The 14574-nt window shown below is 38.9% G+C and overlaps 1 protein-coding gene across 2 annotated transcripts in view; it reads right to left on the bottom strand.

The window, feature by feature from the left end:
* The window catches only part of LOC310802324 (GRAM domain-containing protein 4-like), a 51911-nt gene that overhangs the window by 21964 nt on the left and 15373 nt on the right, over positions 1–14574 (bottom strand). For both annotated transcript variants that reach the window (XM_083666615.1, XM_083666616.1), the window contains 2 exons: positions 6793–6913; positions 2950–3014 (listed from right to left, as the gene is read on the bottom strand). In XM_083666615.1, the coding sequence (XP_083522741.1) occupies positions 2950–3014; positions 6793–6913 (186 nt within the window). The remainder of the gene's footprint in view (positions 1–2949; positions 3015–6792; positions 6914–14574) is intronic.

The following is a 14574-nucleotide window of genomic DNA, read 5'->3' on the forward strand; positions in this document are numbered from 1 at the left end:
TGCATTAAGGGAGTTGAAATTTGCATTGACCCCATCAATTTGCATTGATTCATATAAATAGGGATTTGTGAAGAGAGCGAGAAAGTTAAGATGTTACAATTTGATGGGGAATTGAAAAGCTGACGCCAACAATATATGTGACTTGCCCCATCATTTCCATTCACTTCTGCACCTAAACATATTTTGATTGTTGAAAAGCTGAGAATTTTTAACCATGCCAAATGTGAGTCTCAACTCCCCAAAATGAGCAAGAAATAGCCAGTTACAGTCGTATTACTAAACACTGATTTGGAGAAATCCACTCCCAAAGTGTACTCTATTTTTTAGGTAACGGCTACCGCATTCCACTCGCGGTTCATCTGCAGGTATAGTTTCCGCACCCACCATTGTCTTTTGTATCAGTCTGTGGGTTGGGATTCTGTGACTGAGAAGGGCATTTGATTTTATTTGTATATAAAGCAACCCCCATTTTACCTCACATTGTTGCTTTTATGACAACCTAGTGGTGATCAGACACACTCTCAGAGCTTGCTACTATTTAATGTTCCAAGGATGTCTACAGAATTGGGAAAAATAATGTTTTAGCTACTGACATGGAATGATCTTCAGGGTAGCCTGAGGTTGGAGCACTTGGTCCCTTATACTAATTTTATGTCCTTTTTATGCTTCCTTATTTTTTTTTTTCAAAAGAGACCTCTGTCTCAATGGAGAATGCAGTAATATTCAATATTCAAGTCTCCTTGAATAAATAATGGTTAAATAAAAAATTAAAATATTTTGCATAACGCCCCTCAAGTGTGACGTGTGATTATGACTGCCCAATGAGAACCCTAAAAACAAATTTCTGGGGATTCTTTTTTTTCAACACTCATATCAATAATAATGCAATGTTGAATTTATGCATGTCTCAATGGCTTTTTTTAATGCAAAATATAAATATATGATTATATTAATATAAAAAGAATATATATAAACATACATATATATTACAAACACAGGTAGTTAAGATTTTCATATGTGTGATAAAGAGATCCAGACTCTGAATGTATGTTTCATTCAGCTTTTGAGCCACACAAATATTTTACATGAAAGTTTGTGCAAAGCATGAAAGTGTATTTACATTACTACCTTTTGCCAAAAACATGTTTCTTATAAAACATACTCTGGCACCTCTGGACATCGAATGAGCATTTTACATCCATTGAATTTCAGAAAGTCACCGTTTTGACTATGTACGAGAGACTTTCAGAGGAGCAGAATTTCTGTGTTTTCCACCATTTTTCAGAGAAAACTTACGCTGGTCTAATTACAACAATCGACCAGTAGTGTCCTTTTGTTAATTTATTGTGTACAGACATCTTACCCGGTGTTTAAACACATATTTTCCTATATGCAACATCAGGCATTAAAGGGTTACCAGCACATTAGTCTTGTTCCCAGACACTTCCACCCAAATGCGCAAAAGTACTGGTGGGCCAACGCGTCAAACTTGGCCTTCATTAAGCCGATAGAAAGAGCATCGAAAACGGAAGGTGCATAGCTATTGGCTTTACTTCGCTTCAATCATCGCACACAGCACTTCCCCGAGTGCTTGCACACCACATGTTTCTGATTCGGAACTACGCCTCGCAGCCGTGTGATTCGCTGAAAATGAATAAACAAGGCCAGGTTTGAGTTATTTGAGGCTTATATGCTCTCTGCGCAATCTACAAGGTGCCTCATCCACACAAGAGCACCATTCAAATGTGACCCTATCCTCATCTTTGGAATGTGGACGAGAATGAGATAGCTCATAGCTGGACGGAGGGGGATATGTGACAAAGGTGTCTGAGGTCAACCAGATTCATAACAACACTTAAGTTCTAATTCCATTACCACTTTACTTTCTAATGTGCGTGTGACAGATAGGGTTGGTGGTGTAAAACTAATATGGTATCCCACGGGATTTGAAAATGCCCACGGTGTGCTTATCAATACCATTTCTGCTCCATTATCTGTCAAACTGGCAAATTAAGAGCTGTTTGTCAATTCACAATGTGCGACAGCGCCGCTGCCAGCGTGGTAGGAGAAAGTATTACAAATATTTCAGGAGTGTAATTTTTGGGGTGTTGCATGTGACCTCTTCCACCTAAGGTTAGAGAAGGAGGGAAAAACAGATGACTAGGGTTAGAGATGACTTGGTGCCTAAAAATTTTTGGACGAGGTTATTTGAAAGAAAAAGATTTCATTTGCATGAAAAAGATGACGGCCAGAGATGGGAACACTAATGGGAACTAATCTACACTTACACCTCAAACTGAAACACCCTTTAACAGCTGAACGGATGGGATACCTGTCTGTATCAAGTGGTGCTGTCGGGTTCAGCTATTCGTTGACAACGGATATGTGGTCGTCAGTTAACATGACACCATACATGTCATTAACTGTCCACTTTGTCACACCCGAATGGAAACTACAGTCAAAAAGCCTACAGACTTTTTCCAGAAAACCACACGGAGGACAACATTGTTGATGCACTCCGCATTTTTATGTTTTATGTTTTTCAATGTAGATTAAATATATTGAGCAAAGATGGCTCCCGCCAGCCCAACGCAACATTGTTATTCTTATTTTTTGGGTAAAATTTGAAGACGGTATAAAAGGTAGGAAAAAATGGATACAGCCCAACTTTAGTGACAGAAGACCCAAGCATCTTCCATTAGGCCAAGAGGACATGCTCAAGTCAGAGGGTGACACTTGAGTTTAGTGTGATCCCAAATCACCTGTCCTCTATTCATTGTATTCCCCCACTGTCTCAATAAAGTAGAAACGGGGAAGGGAAGTAGAATTCGACTCTCCTTTCTCAAAATAAATAGTTAAAGGAATATAGAAAAGACTGTACTGTCCTGTATTCAATTACAAGTACATGTTGAGCATTGTATATAAAAAAAATACTTGTTTCCAGCTTACCTGTACCATTGACAGTGGGAGGGGTTGGTGCTTTGGGAGGCTCTGGTGGGGAATCTTCAGGTTTACTGTATGTGGGAACAGCAGAGACAAGAAATTACTAAAAGAATCATCGCAAGCTTTGAAAAGCATTATCCTGTAGGTAGCCTTGTTCAGATAGGGCTGTGTATGTCCCGAAAAATCCATTCCTAGCCAACACTGACTTTTGGAAAGTAACCAATATACAAAATTGGGCGATTGGCGTTAGCTCAATGTGCAAATGTCTACACATCCCCTGAATATTGAAACAATTAGGTCAGCCATTTTCGTTTACCAGGTACCTTCAAAAAATTTAATACAACTTTTTCCTAGTCAGACCTACATCAATTTCTACACAACTGATTAAGATGGGGCGTTCGGGCCCCGTCAGGTAATAGCTCAGAGCAGTGCATCAAGGCCGAGTTATGTTTGTAAATGTTTTATCACATTTATAAAATATCAAATTCATGTGCCCATAGACGATGCATTGTGAAGACCAAAATGCTAACTATTTGACAGCTGTAAAATGTTTGTTTTACCTATAGCTTTAGCGTAGAGGACTATACATTATGTATGTCAAAGCTAGACAGATTCTCATAATGACATTGCTGAAAGGGGTGCCTTTGCTTTTACAATGTATGCCCTAACATTCATTTATGCCTGATAAACTAGATATCTAGTTTGCTATCCATGATAATGTGTAACTGGAGATCATTTGCTGTATAGGCCAGACTCCAGGAGGAAAGCCCCTCCCCGTAGCATTAAAAAAAGGACAGGAGGTGTGGGGGTTTAATGGTTATGGGCTCATCACTTAGTCATGAGAAAAAATTAGGACACCCTATGAAAACCTTTGTCTTCTTCAACATATTCAAACATATGGACATTTGATATTCATTTGAACAATATTGAAAAATTGAGGTAATATAACTAAACAAATACAACTGAAACAAATTATTTAAAAAATGATTGGTAAAATGTAATTAATAGAAATGCAATCTTCTTGTGAGGAAAAAGTTAGGACACCCCCACATTTAGTTCCACTTAAAATGCCTAAAATTATAATAAAGAGCACCACATCAGGTGCAAATGATTAGAACATCGTTACAGAGGATTTTGGAGGAGCCTGTCCTATTTAAGCCTCAGATATTTAGTTTGGTTTGCTCTTGATTGTTGAAGTGAGTTGCATCACCATGGCGAGATCAAAAGAGCTCTCTGAGGCCTTCAGAAGAAAAATTGTAGATGCATATGAGTCTGGGAAGGGATATAAAAAGATCTCCAAACTATTCGAAATTGGCCATTCCACTGTCCGGAAAATAATTTACAAGTGGAGAACATTTAAAACCACCACCAACATGGCCAGGTCAGGCCGCCCAAGCAAGTTCAGCCTAAGAGCTGACCGAAAGATGCTTAAAGAAGTCTCCAACAATCCCAGAATGTCATCACGAGACCTACAGGTATCTCTTGCCACAATTGATGTCAAAGTACATGCATCCACCATAAGAAAGAGACTGAACAAGTTTGCATTACATGGGAGGTGTGCAAGGAGGAAACCCCTGCTGTCAAAAAAAAACATCAGGGCAAGACTAAAGTTTGCCAGAGAACACCTAGAGAAAGACCAGAACTTCTGGAACAATGTGCTTTGGACAGATGAATCCAACTATTTGGGCACAGTAAGAGTAGACATGTTTGGCACAAAACCAAGACAGCATTTGAGAACAAGAACCTCATACCAACTGTGAAGCATGGGGGTGGAAATGTCATGGTTTGGGGCTGCTTTTCTGCAGCAGGGCCTGGTCAGCTCACCATCATAGAATCCACTATGAATTTTGTATTGTATCAGAGGGTGCTTGAGGAAAATGTGAGACCATCTGTTCGAAAGTTGAAGCTGAAGCAGATGTGGACCATGCAACATGACAATGACCCAAAACATTCCAGTAAATCTACCAAGGAATGGCTCAAGAAAACTAAATTGAGAGTTCTGGAATGGTCAAGTCAAAGCCCGGATCTTAATCTTATTGAGATGCTGTGGATTGATTTGAAACTGGCTGTGCATGCAAGACACCCCTCGAACATCACACAGCTGAAAGAATTCTGCAAGGAGGAGTGGGAAAAACTTTCTCCCAATTGATGTCAGAGACCTGTAGACAGTTATAAGAAACGTCTAATTGAGGTTATTTCAGCCAAGGGGGGCAATACTAGCTATTAGGGCTTTTTCCTCAGTAGGAATTGGCATTATTGTTAATTTTTCGTTAAATAAATGATTACAAAGTTACATTTTCATAGTTTTTTGTTCAATTACATCCCCTTTATCTATAGACATTGTTAGAAAGAAGATAACATATTGATATGTCCATATTTTTAAGAGAATAACTTAATATTTTGGGGGGTGTCCTAACTTTTTCTCATGACTGTATGTCCAAACTTGGATGCTCCTCTGTGACAATTATCAATAATGCAAAAAATGGCAATGGCATAATACGCCTCCAATGCCTGTGATGTAGCTAGTTAACAGTAAGCTCGCCCGCAAAAGTTCTCACTGATAATGTTATCGGGAAAATGTTGTTGAGTGTACATTCCACCAACCTAGGCTGTGTGGCAATAAATGGATCTTGTCATGCAAAATATAAAATCACTATCTTGGAGAAAACATACTCTAAGAGTATGAACTAGGCTGTAGCCTGAGTAACCTGCCCAGTGGTGAGTACATGTTTGAAATATAGTAGACCAACATACAGCACTATAGCAGGTATCAAAGTTGTGTGGTAGGTTGGTTTGCTCATTTTTAATTTCCTGTCTTCTGACAAGCCATAACTTCTCACTTAAAATATAGATTTTAGTCATTAATCAATATTGTACTGGATAGGTGGGGCCTTGGTGCCTCTTAACCAGTCTTTTACGATTAGTAGTCAAGACAAGAAAAAGGGATGGAAAAAGGATTATCTAAGACTGCTGGGACACATCAAGGACTTGATTAAAATCACAGAGGAAGCCTTTACATGATTTTGGCACGAGGAGTGATTTTCCATTCAAACTAAATTGAGATTTCACTGACATGGATCTGATTAATCTGGAGTGAGTTGGACACATCACATTAGGACCTTTGGGGTTGGGATGTGCATGGTTGTTTATTAGCAGCCTGGAAGGGATTCTTGAGAAATTCACATTCTCAACAACAGAGAGAAGCTGTATATTTAACTCGGATGGAGACACACACACAAACAAACACATAGAGGCAGACCCTGGGGCTCTGTACATAAACACACAGGCAAAGACACTAACACAAAGCACTAGCAACATACATGCATGCACATGTGCACACACGCGTACACATGCACACGCACATGCACACAAAGTGAATGTCTGCTGGTTCCGAGGGAGTGTGGGTTGCAGGAGGTGTGAATGGGCATTGGAGGGCATGTTATTCGTTTCTAGTCTTGGTGGAAGGTTGTGGGGAGGGGGGGAAGGGGGCATTTGTTTTTACAGTGCACTGCACAAGTAACGGGACAGTAAAGCATTTTTTCTTCTTTTGATTGTAATTTCTGAATGGTGCAACCAATATGTACACAAAATACCCTCAAATAAAAGCTGAGAATCTCTATTTTAACCTAACTGTTTGATTTCAAATCCAAACTTTTGGAGTGTAGAGCCAAAAGAAGAGAAAAGACTTTACTGTTCCATTACTTAAAAATGGCACTGTATGTGTGAGGAAGAGAGTCTAGAAGTGCCCAAAACCTGACTGTTATTTAATATGATAAATATGGAAAAAGAGAAAAAGCCCCATTACTTACGCAGGGTATTCATCAATAGCAGACATTTTGAACCTCTTACCTTGTTTTAAGAACTTCATTCATTTTCTGTTCCAAGTCCAGCCTTTTCGATCTCTCCTTCTCAAGCTCTTGTTTCAGTGTGTCGACATTTGCTTCTTCTCTAAGTTTTCTCAACTCTTCCTCTGAAAAACATGTAAATGAAAGCACATAAGTTTGACTCTTCTGGTGGAAAAATGGGTTCACTGGTCTGTCGTTTAGGTCATTAGTGGGCCTGCTTCAGCAAGTCCAACTATTGTTCTTGCTTATGCTTATTAGTGTGCTTGCGAAGCAACACACTACTGTTATTCGTCATACTTAATCACACTGTAAACAATATTGTGCTTGCTCAACTTAAAAAAGAGACAATATATACATCAGCTTTTTAAGTATTACCAACAAGTCAGAGTTTTATGTATGATATTATATACTTAGCTTTTAGTGTAAAACCAACTTAATTTTGATCAGTTCCAGTCATTATTGTAAATTGGATTTACTTAATTTTTCTAGTCCAGAACTGTAATTGTAAATTTGATTTACTTATTTTTTCTGATTAGTTACTGATCGTAACCAGATTCATGAAACTTATTTCATTTACTTCCTTAATGACATTTTTGCCGAATCAAAAAGCTGATGCAAATCTTTGCCTAAGTTTTATTTGAGAAATATTACTTTGTTACTCTATTACAGGGCCCAATATGGAAACCAAAAGGGTAAAAAAAACTGTCGAAACAGAGTTGACTGAAAGAGAACTAACGGTTACAAAGGTAACCCAGGTTCTCTAAAGGAGAGTGGTTCACTGGATGAAATGACACGCTTGCTGCATCCCTTTATTGGGACAGGTGATATCCTGCAAGCGTCACCGGCCTGTACGAGGCGTGATTGAATAGGGGTCTTCAGAAAAAGGTACACAAGAGTGCGTGTCCCATCGTGAGGTGTCTCCCTCATCTCCTTCTCAGAACCTGGGTTACATTTGTAACCTTTAGATTTCTCTCCAAATATATAATCATAAGAAAATTAGATTAGATTAGATTAGATTCAACTTTATTGTCATTGTGCAGAGTACAAGTACAGAGACAACGAAATGCAGGTATAATAGGTGTAATCAAGATCATACTGCCTTCGTAATAGTTATAGTCATATATTCTAAAAGCTGATACTTCGACTGCTTGAAGCAGTCGTAAAACACCAAGGCACTATCTTTACAGCCATTTCCGTAATAGACCGGGCAGAAAGAATGGAGAGGAGGAAGATAAAGTAGGCGCCATAAAGCCTGTCTTGTTGAGCACCTGTTAGCAGTCATTAAAAATTAATATACTGGCACAGAAAACCTTAACCAACTTCATTATGGTAATTGAACAAGGGATGTAGAAATGAGAGAGGATGTAATTTTAATGAGGGATGATGCCCCATATTCCCAGAATGAAAGATAAAAAGAAGAAGATGGGTCGAGGTGAACACAAAAGGACAGTAGACCAACTGTTCATCATATCATCATACTCTTTTACTTCCCGTCATGTCTGTTCAGTGTGGACAAAGAACAAGAGAACAGAAGTCAATTAAATTGAATTAATTGAAAACAATGAGAAACATTAAACCCTGAATTGACTGAATTTAAATGGAATTCATCCCAAATCTAACATGAGTTTTACTTATCCAGAAGTTATTTGGTCAGAAATGGCTGAATAGTTCATCACAAGTTTGTTGCTTAAGCCTTGGCATTGGGTAACTTTCTCATAAGCCCACAGATGTAATAGTAATAATGTACATAGGCCTAGCAGTGACATACTGGCCAACTACAACAAGCTAGAGCCTCCTGCAATGAGTGTCATCATTTTAAAGATCCACTCTCCAACTGGACTGAGGCCATCATAAAGAATAATACAAGGGGAAGCTTCTGAACTCTGACTAACAGCAACCATCTCTTTTAGATTAATACAGCGCTGGATCTAGGAGTGATAAGGTTCTATGAAGGGGACACAGCGCTGTTATTGTTAATATATTCATTGCTTCTACTTGCTAGCTTTGGTATACCACAAAAACCCATATCAAAACTTCAGCTCGCTACCTCCTGAATTCTGAGCCCTTTCCCCACTTGTGGCAACTAAATACTTCATGTTAACCCCATTCACACTAGCGCCTTCAACAGTTGAATTAGCCCCCTTACAGCTTATCAAGCGTCCTTCACAGTAACAAAAGCTGAACAGGTCCTCTAGATGTTACCTTCTTGTTAATATCACAAAAGAGGATTCTTTTTCATAGGCACTCTACAGAGGCCTCTCCTGCAAAAATCCCCAAAATCTCCTGTAATCTCGGTTTAATAACTTGGGTTGACTGCCCTCATTAACCTTGACCTTATCAGTATGCATGCAAATATCAAGTTCTAAAATCATATTTGGAACATTTGGAAAACAAAATGTTATTCAATAGACAAATGTAATGGGGTTTCTGTGGCAACTATACACAGGGGCAGCAACATCAACCTATTTGGAAAATACACAGTAGCAACAAAACCCATGACATCCAAGGCACAGTGTTAGCAGGCCATTAATATTCAAAAAGGCCATGGTCCCAGAGTTCTCCCAATGAGTCAACTGTCATATTTCAACATATCTGCCTCCTTTCTCCCACATGATGTCATCACACTGCTAGGGCTGTAATGTCACTCCTCCCCGTCACCATGGTGCCTTCATCTACCCAGACATGAGAGGGTTGTCTTTGTGACAGAGTTTGCGACAGAATTATGACACTGGAGGGGTATTGTCTTCCCAGTTCTATAGATGGATGGAAAGGGACCGATAAGTCTATAGGAGGGAAATGCACGCACAGGAAATCCGCCCTTTTGGTATTCGTCTTCCAAATCAGGATGGCTTGAGACTAATGGGTTTAAGCAAGACGGCAAACATTCTATCTAGCCTATTAAAAGGCAAGATGGAGCAATAAGCATATTGCTTACATCCTTTCAGTGTTTCATAAGTGCATAAGGGGTAGAACAAGAGGCAGATAAGGATGTGCCTGGTGGCTAGGTGTACTGAGGTGTACAGAAATCACTCTAACAGATAATATGCTACTTCACCCTCTTGATCACTGAAAAAGCCTCAGCCTTTGTCACCATTCCATTTCAGCAATAGCTTTGGCCTCTCTAGGGCTCTGAAGAGTCCCGTCAAAATGCAGTTTGTTGAACCTGCTTTGGTTCATGACCAAAATTACCAATAATTATTTTTTTTAAATGAGAGACCAAATAATTGAGAAACTGAGTACCAAATGCTATTTGAAAGAATACCCATAGGAAAAATGACTGGGGATTTTTTAAGTTACGGTACTACATTTTGATGAAAACGGCTCAACCCCCTATATAGGAACTCCAATAAGGTCTTTCAGGTCACCAGCACCACCACTGCACCACGACTCCTTTTTCTGAATGGGTGAAATGCAGTACTCTAACCTGCCCATAGCTCTACAGAGCTGCGAGGGGAGAAGAGAGAGCAGTGGACGTCCCAGATAGTTATGTAAGTCAAACATTTGTATAGAGGTCTTTATTTAACCACGCTAGAGAGCATCCTCTCATCACACGCATGGCTTGTCATGCCTGGCCAAGCCTATGGACTTGATGAGGACTGTGGGGACAGGCAGCCTATTCACTGAGATGAGTTCTGGGGTGTTCTGGGGGTGTTCCTGTGAGGTCAAATCAGGATTGGTTCTCAAGAGTCATAAGCATATTCATGGTTCTCTGGGGACTGTGAGAAAGTGTATGTACACCAAAGAATGCATGCATATAAATGTTTGGCACATGTATGACGCAATGATGATATTCTACTTTCTTTGCACATGGTGTTTTAACATGTTTACATGTTTTTTTGCTGGTAAAAAAATGCCATTGCTTTTTGAAGAGAACCTTCTAATCTAAGATATTAAAAGATCTGCTACTATAGTTGACCCCTTCTCAGTGCACAACAGACAAGCTCTATCTACCTATCATTCAAAGAATAAAAATCATATTTACATTATAATTTCGCTTTTTAAAATAAATTGAAATGGATAGGAAACATGTTCTTGTGAAATCTGTACAAATCAAATTTGATTTGATTTAATGGTTATTTAACCACGCCAGGGAAAGGAGTGTCAGGGTAAACAGCAGAGGTACTTTCAACATTGTGCACAGGCCTCTAGTTTGATAGCTGGTTCAAGTCTGTTACATGCCAACAACTGTCAGCAAAGCAATTCGGTGGTACTTGTATTATAGAAGGCCAAAGCAATGAGGACTATTCAAGACCTGTGGCTGACAAGATAGAAATGAAAATGTAAGTCAATGGACTTACATTTAGTAATGCTGTTTCGATTTACACCGGAATACTCTTCCAATCCCACTGAGACACCCAAGCAGTCATCAATCTGTTTAATACTTAAAAACAAGCAGGTCGAAATAGTAAGTGGAATAACACTAGAGAGATTCCAAGGGTATCACTTTGCAACCACACCCAGGCATTTCACAAAGTCACAGCAGAGCAAGAATCATGTTTGGCTTGGAGCCATAAAGACCTGGTGAGGAACCAAATCTGGTTCCATCTTGGCACCAAACGAACATGGCTGCTTGGCTAATACAAGGGTAACAGAAGCTGGATAGCTAGACTGACAGTGTTTACGACACATCCACAAATAACAACATTTAAAATGTAACTGATATAACTTTTAACACAACTACAACATGACAGTGCTGTGCAGTAAAGTATGATGTTACTAATGGTCATTTTGACTAAATGTGAAAATAAATTAAATGTTTTCAAAACCATATCAACCTCTCCATCTGTCCGTTTGTTTGAAAGCAAAGTCTGACCCCATCTTAATCCTATTTGTTACAGTACATTGGTCTGCTGTTTGTACTCTCCCAAAAAAGAGTTAGTCAACATTGCATTTATCTAGATATCAAATTGAAACCAATTGTCGCTGATCTGATCCAGTCAATCATAGTTACTACAACTAGAGGGCGCTATTCCTTTTGGAGCAGGGAGGGGGATCTACTTTGGCACGTTTCAACACATAGGGGAAACAGGGGAGATGCCAGCATGACATCTAAAGTGTTGGGGTATTTACTGTTGTGTTGGGGTATTTACTGATCTAATTCAATGAATATACTGTTAAACTAACATCAACAAATGGACGTCTCGCTGGGTAATTTGGTGTTTTCACAGCAATGGGAATTGCAATGACAATTCAGAATAGTGTCTCCTCCTCTCTCCCTCCCCTTGCTCAATGCAAACTACTTCTAACGGAAACAATGAATCTTTTCACATTTGTATCCAGCGAATGTCTTATATACATGACCTTTAAACTAGCAAAGGACCTGTGTGGTTGAAATGCAGTCATTATATAGTTCGGAAATGTTCGCAGAAACATGAAGCCAGAAGCCAGCCAGTGGAGACACTCACATTTACTAAAGTTAAACCCTCATTCCCCAAACAAAACTCAGACAAGCTGTAATGTCAAACATTACATTTTTTTAGGAAAAATCATCAGAAAACAGCATGCATGGTTATTTAGTGACATTTTCAAGGGGAAAAAGCTACATACCTTGAAGGAGGACCTTTGTTAGAGTGGAGTATAAGGACCTCATTTCTTGACCTTTGCTCTTTTTACTAGTTAGCTAGGTTCTATCGGAACACTGCAGACTGGCTGGCGAACAAGCAAGTGAAGAGTGTAAATAATGAAATGGCCGCACATTGCAGTAGCCTATTTTGGCTGGGGCGGGGTCAGCCATAACAAAGTGTTTCCAGCATGAGTTCCCAACAGGGTTTTAGTGAATGGGGTACGCAGGGGTGCATATCCAATAGTGAGATGTTTAACCAACCTGACTGAAAGAGAAACCTGCCTTTCTTACATTTACATTTTTGACATTTAGCAGACACTTATCTAAAGCGACTTACAACAAGTACATTTGTCCAAAGTAAGTGAATCATCTATATATCAGCAATCATAAGAAAAAAATCTATGCTAGGACCAGGTGCCATTGGCTGTCACAATGCTAGAGGAAGGAAGGATTTATTTTTATTTATTTATTTATTTTTAATATTATTAACAGTAGAGAAACTGTACATAGGGGTAGTGGAGGGTAAAAGGTATTTAGTGGAGAGGCTTAAGTAATATAAGCTATTAATAACTGTTATTTACCGGCACAGTAAGAAGGTCTCCGTCTGACCTTTCATGTCCTCTCATAATGGAGAGCCCTCAGGACACGCACACACGCACGCACACACCAGGGGCGACTATCTTATGAGGTGCTGCTGAACCCTCTTTAGGCATGACATATCAAGAGTGTGAGGAGGGGAGAAAACAGGCACTATGATTCCAGTTGTGTGAAACTAGGTTGAGTGTGATAGCCATGATAGAAATGTAATGGAAATGGTCATAGACCAACAGTGCTTTGCTAAAAACTATACTATAAAAAAATATTTTATTGTAAACAAAGGCCAAGTTTAATGTGTTGGTCCACCAGACCTTCCGAACACTTCTTCGTCTGGGAATGAAACTTATCCAATAATTTGCCTATGCTTATTGCTTGTGATGATTCACAAAACATCATACTTTGCTCTGGATTACTGTCCTATTTTAACAGGTTATGAATGCACATTTTAAAGTCTTCCTCAAACAACAAGATAAATTAACCTACTATAAGGCCTGGCTCTGCACCCTAATAGCTATATTTTCTTTGATCCTATATCAAAATTAACTTTTATCTGTTGCATGTATACAAGAAGAATTATTTGTATTACTCCTATTCCTGAAAATTGTAAAGCCACAATCTGTGATTTGTTCTGCATCAAGGGTAATTTCAATAGGTATCTATATTTATTATGAGACAGTAAGTTTTTTTCTTTTGGCTCTACACACCAACAGTTTGGAATCAAGCAATTACTCTGAGGTAAAGTAGAGATTCTCAGCTTTTATTTGATGGTATTTGTGTACATATTGGTTTCACCATTCAGAAATGGCAACACCTTTTATGACACCTTTTAAGTCCTCCTATTTTAGGGTACCCAAAAGTAATGGGACAATTGGTTTGACAGGTGTAATCTGTCACATATTTTGTGCAAGAATAAGAGAGCTGTCAATGTCTACTGTAGTATTGATTCTAGGCTTTGCATTTGTCTTTGGAGTTTGTGGACAGATAAGATTAATATCATTATGGAGCAGAGTGATTGCAAGAGGAAAGTTTGGAGAAAAAAGGATCTGCCCAAGATTTACAGCATACCACCTCATCTGTGAAACAGGGTGCAGGGGATGTTAAGTTTGGGCATGTATAGATGCCACTAGAACTTGCTAAGTTGTCTTAATTGATGATTGTAACTGCTGACGGCAGCAGCAGAATGTATTCTGAATTATAGAGAAACATCTTGTCTGCTCAAGTGCAAGCAAATGCCTCCACATTCTCTCTACTTTAACCTCACAGTAATTGTTTGATTTCAAATCCAAACTTTTGGAGTGTAGGGCCGAAAGAAGAAAAAATGCTTCACTGTCCCATTACTTATGCAGAGCACTATATGTATATCGATGATTACCAAACTTTCCAAGCAGGCCAACTTGATTGCAGGCCATGTCAATACATACAGTGCATTCAGAAAGTATTCAGACCCCTTCACTTTTTGTTATGTTACAGCCTTATTCTAAAATGGATTCAGTTCATTTTGTTCCTCATCAATCTACACACAATACCCCATAATGACAAAGTGAAAACAGGTTTTTAGAAATGTTTGTTAATTTATTAAAAATAAAAAACTGACATATCACATTTACATAAGTATTCAGACCCTTG

Source organism: Argentina silus (genome assembly GCF_951799395.1).
Source record: "Argentina silus genome assembly, chromosome: 3".
NCBI lineage: Eukaryota > Metazoa > Chordata > Actinopteri > Argentiniformes > Argentinidae > Argentina > Argentina silus.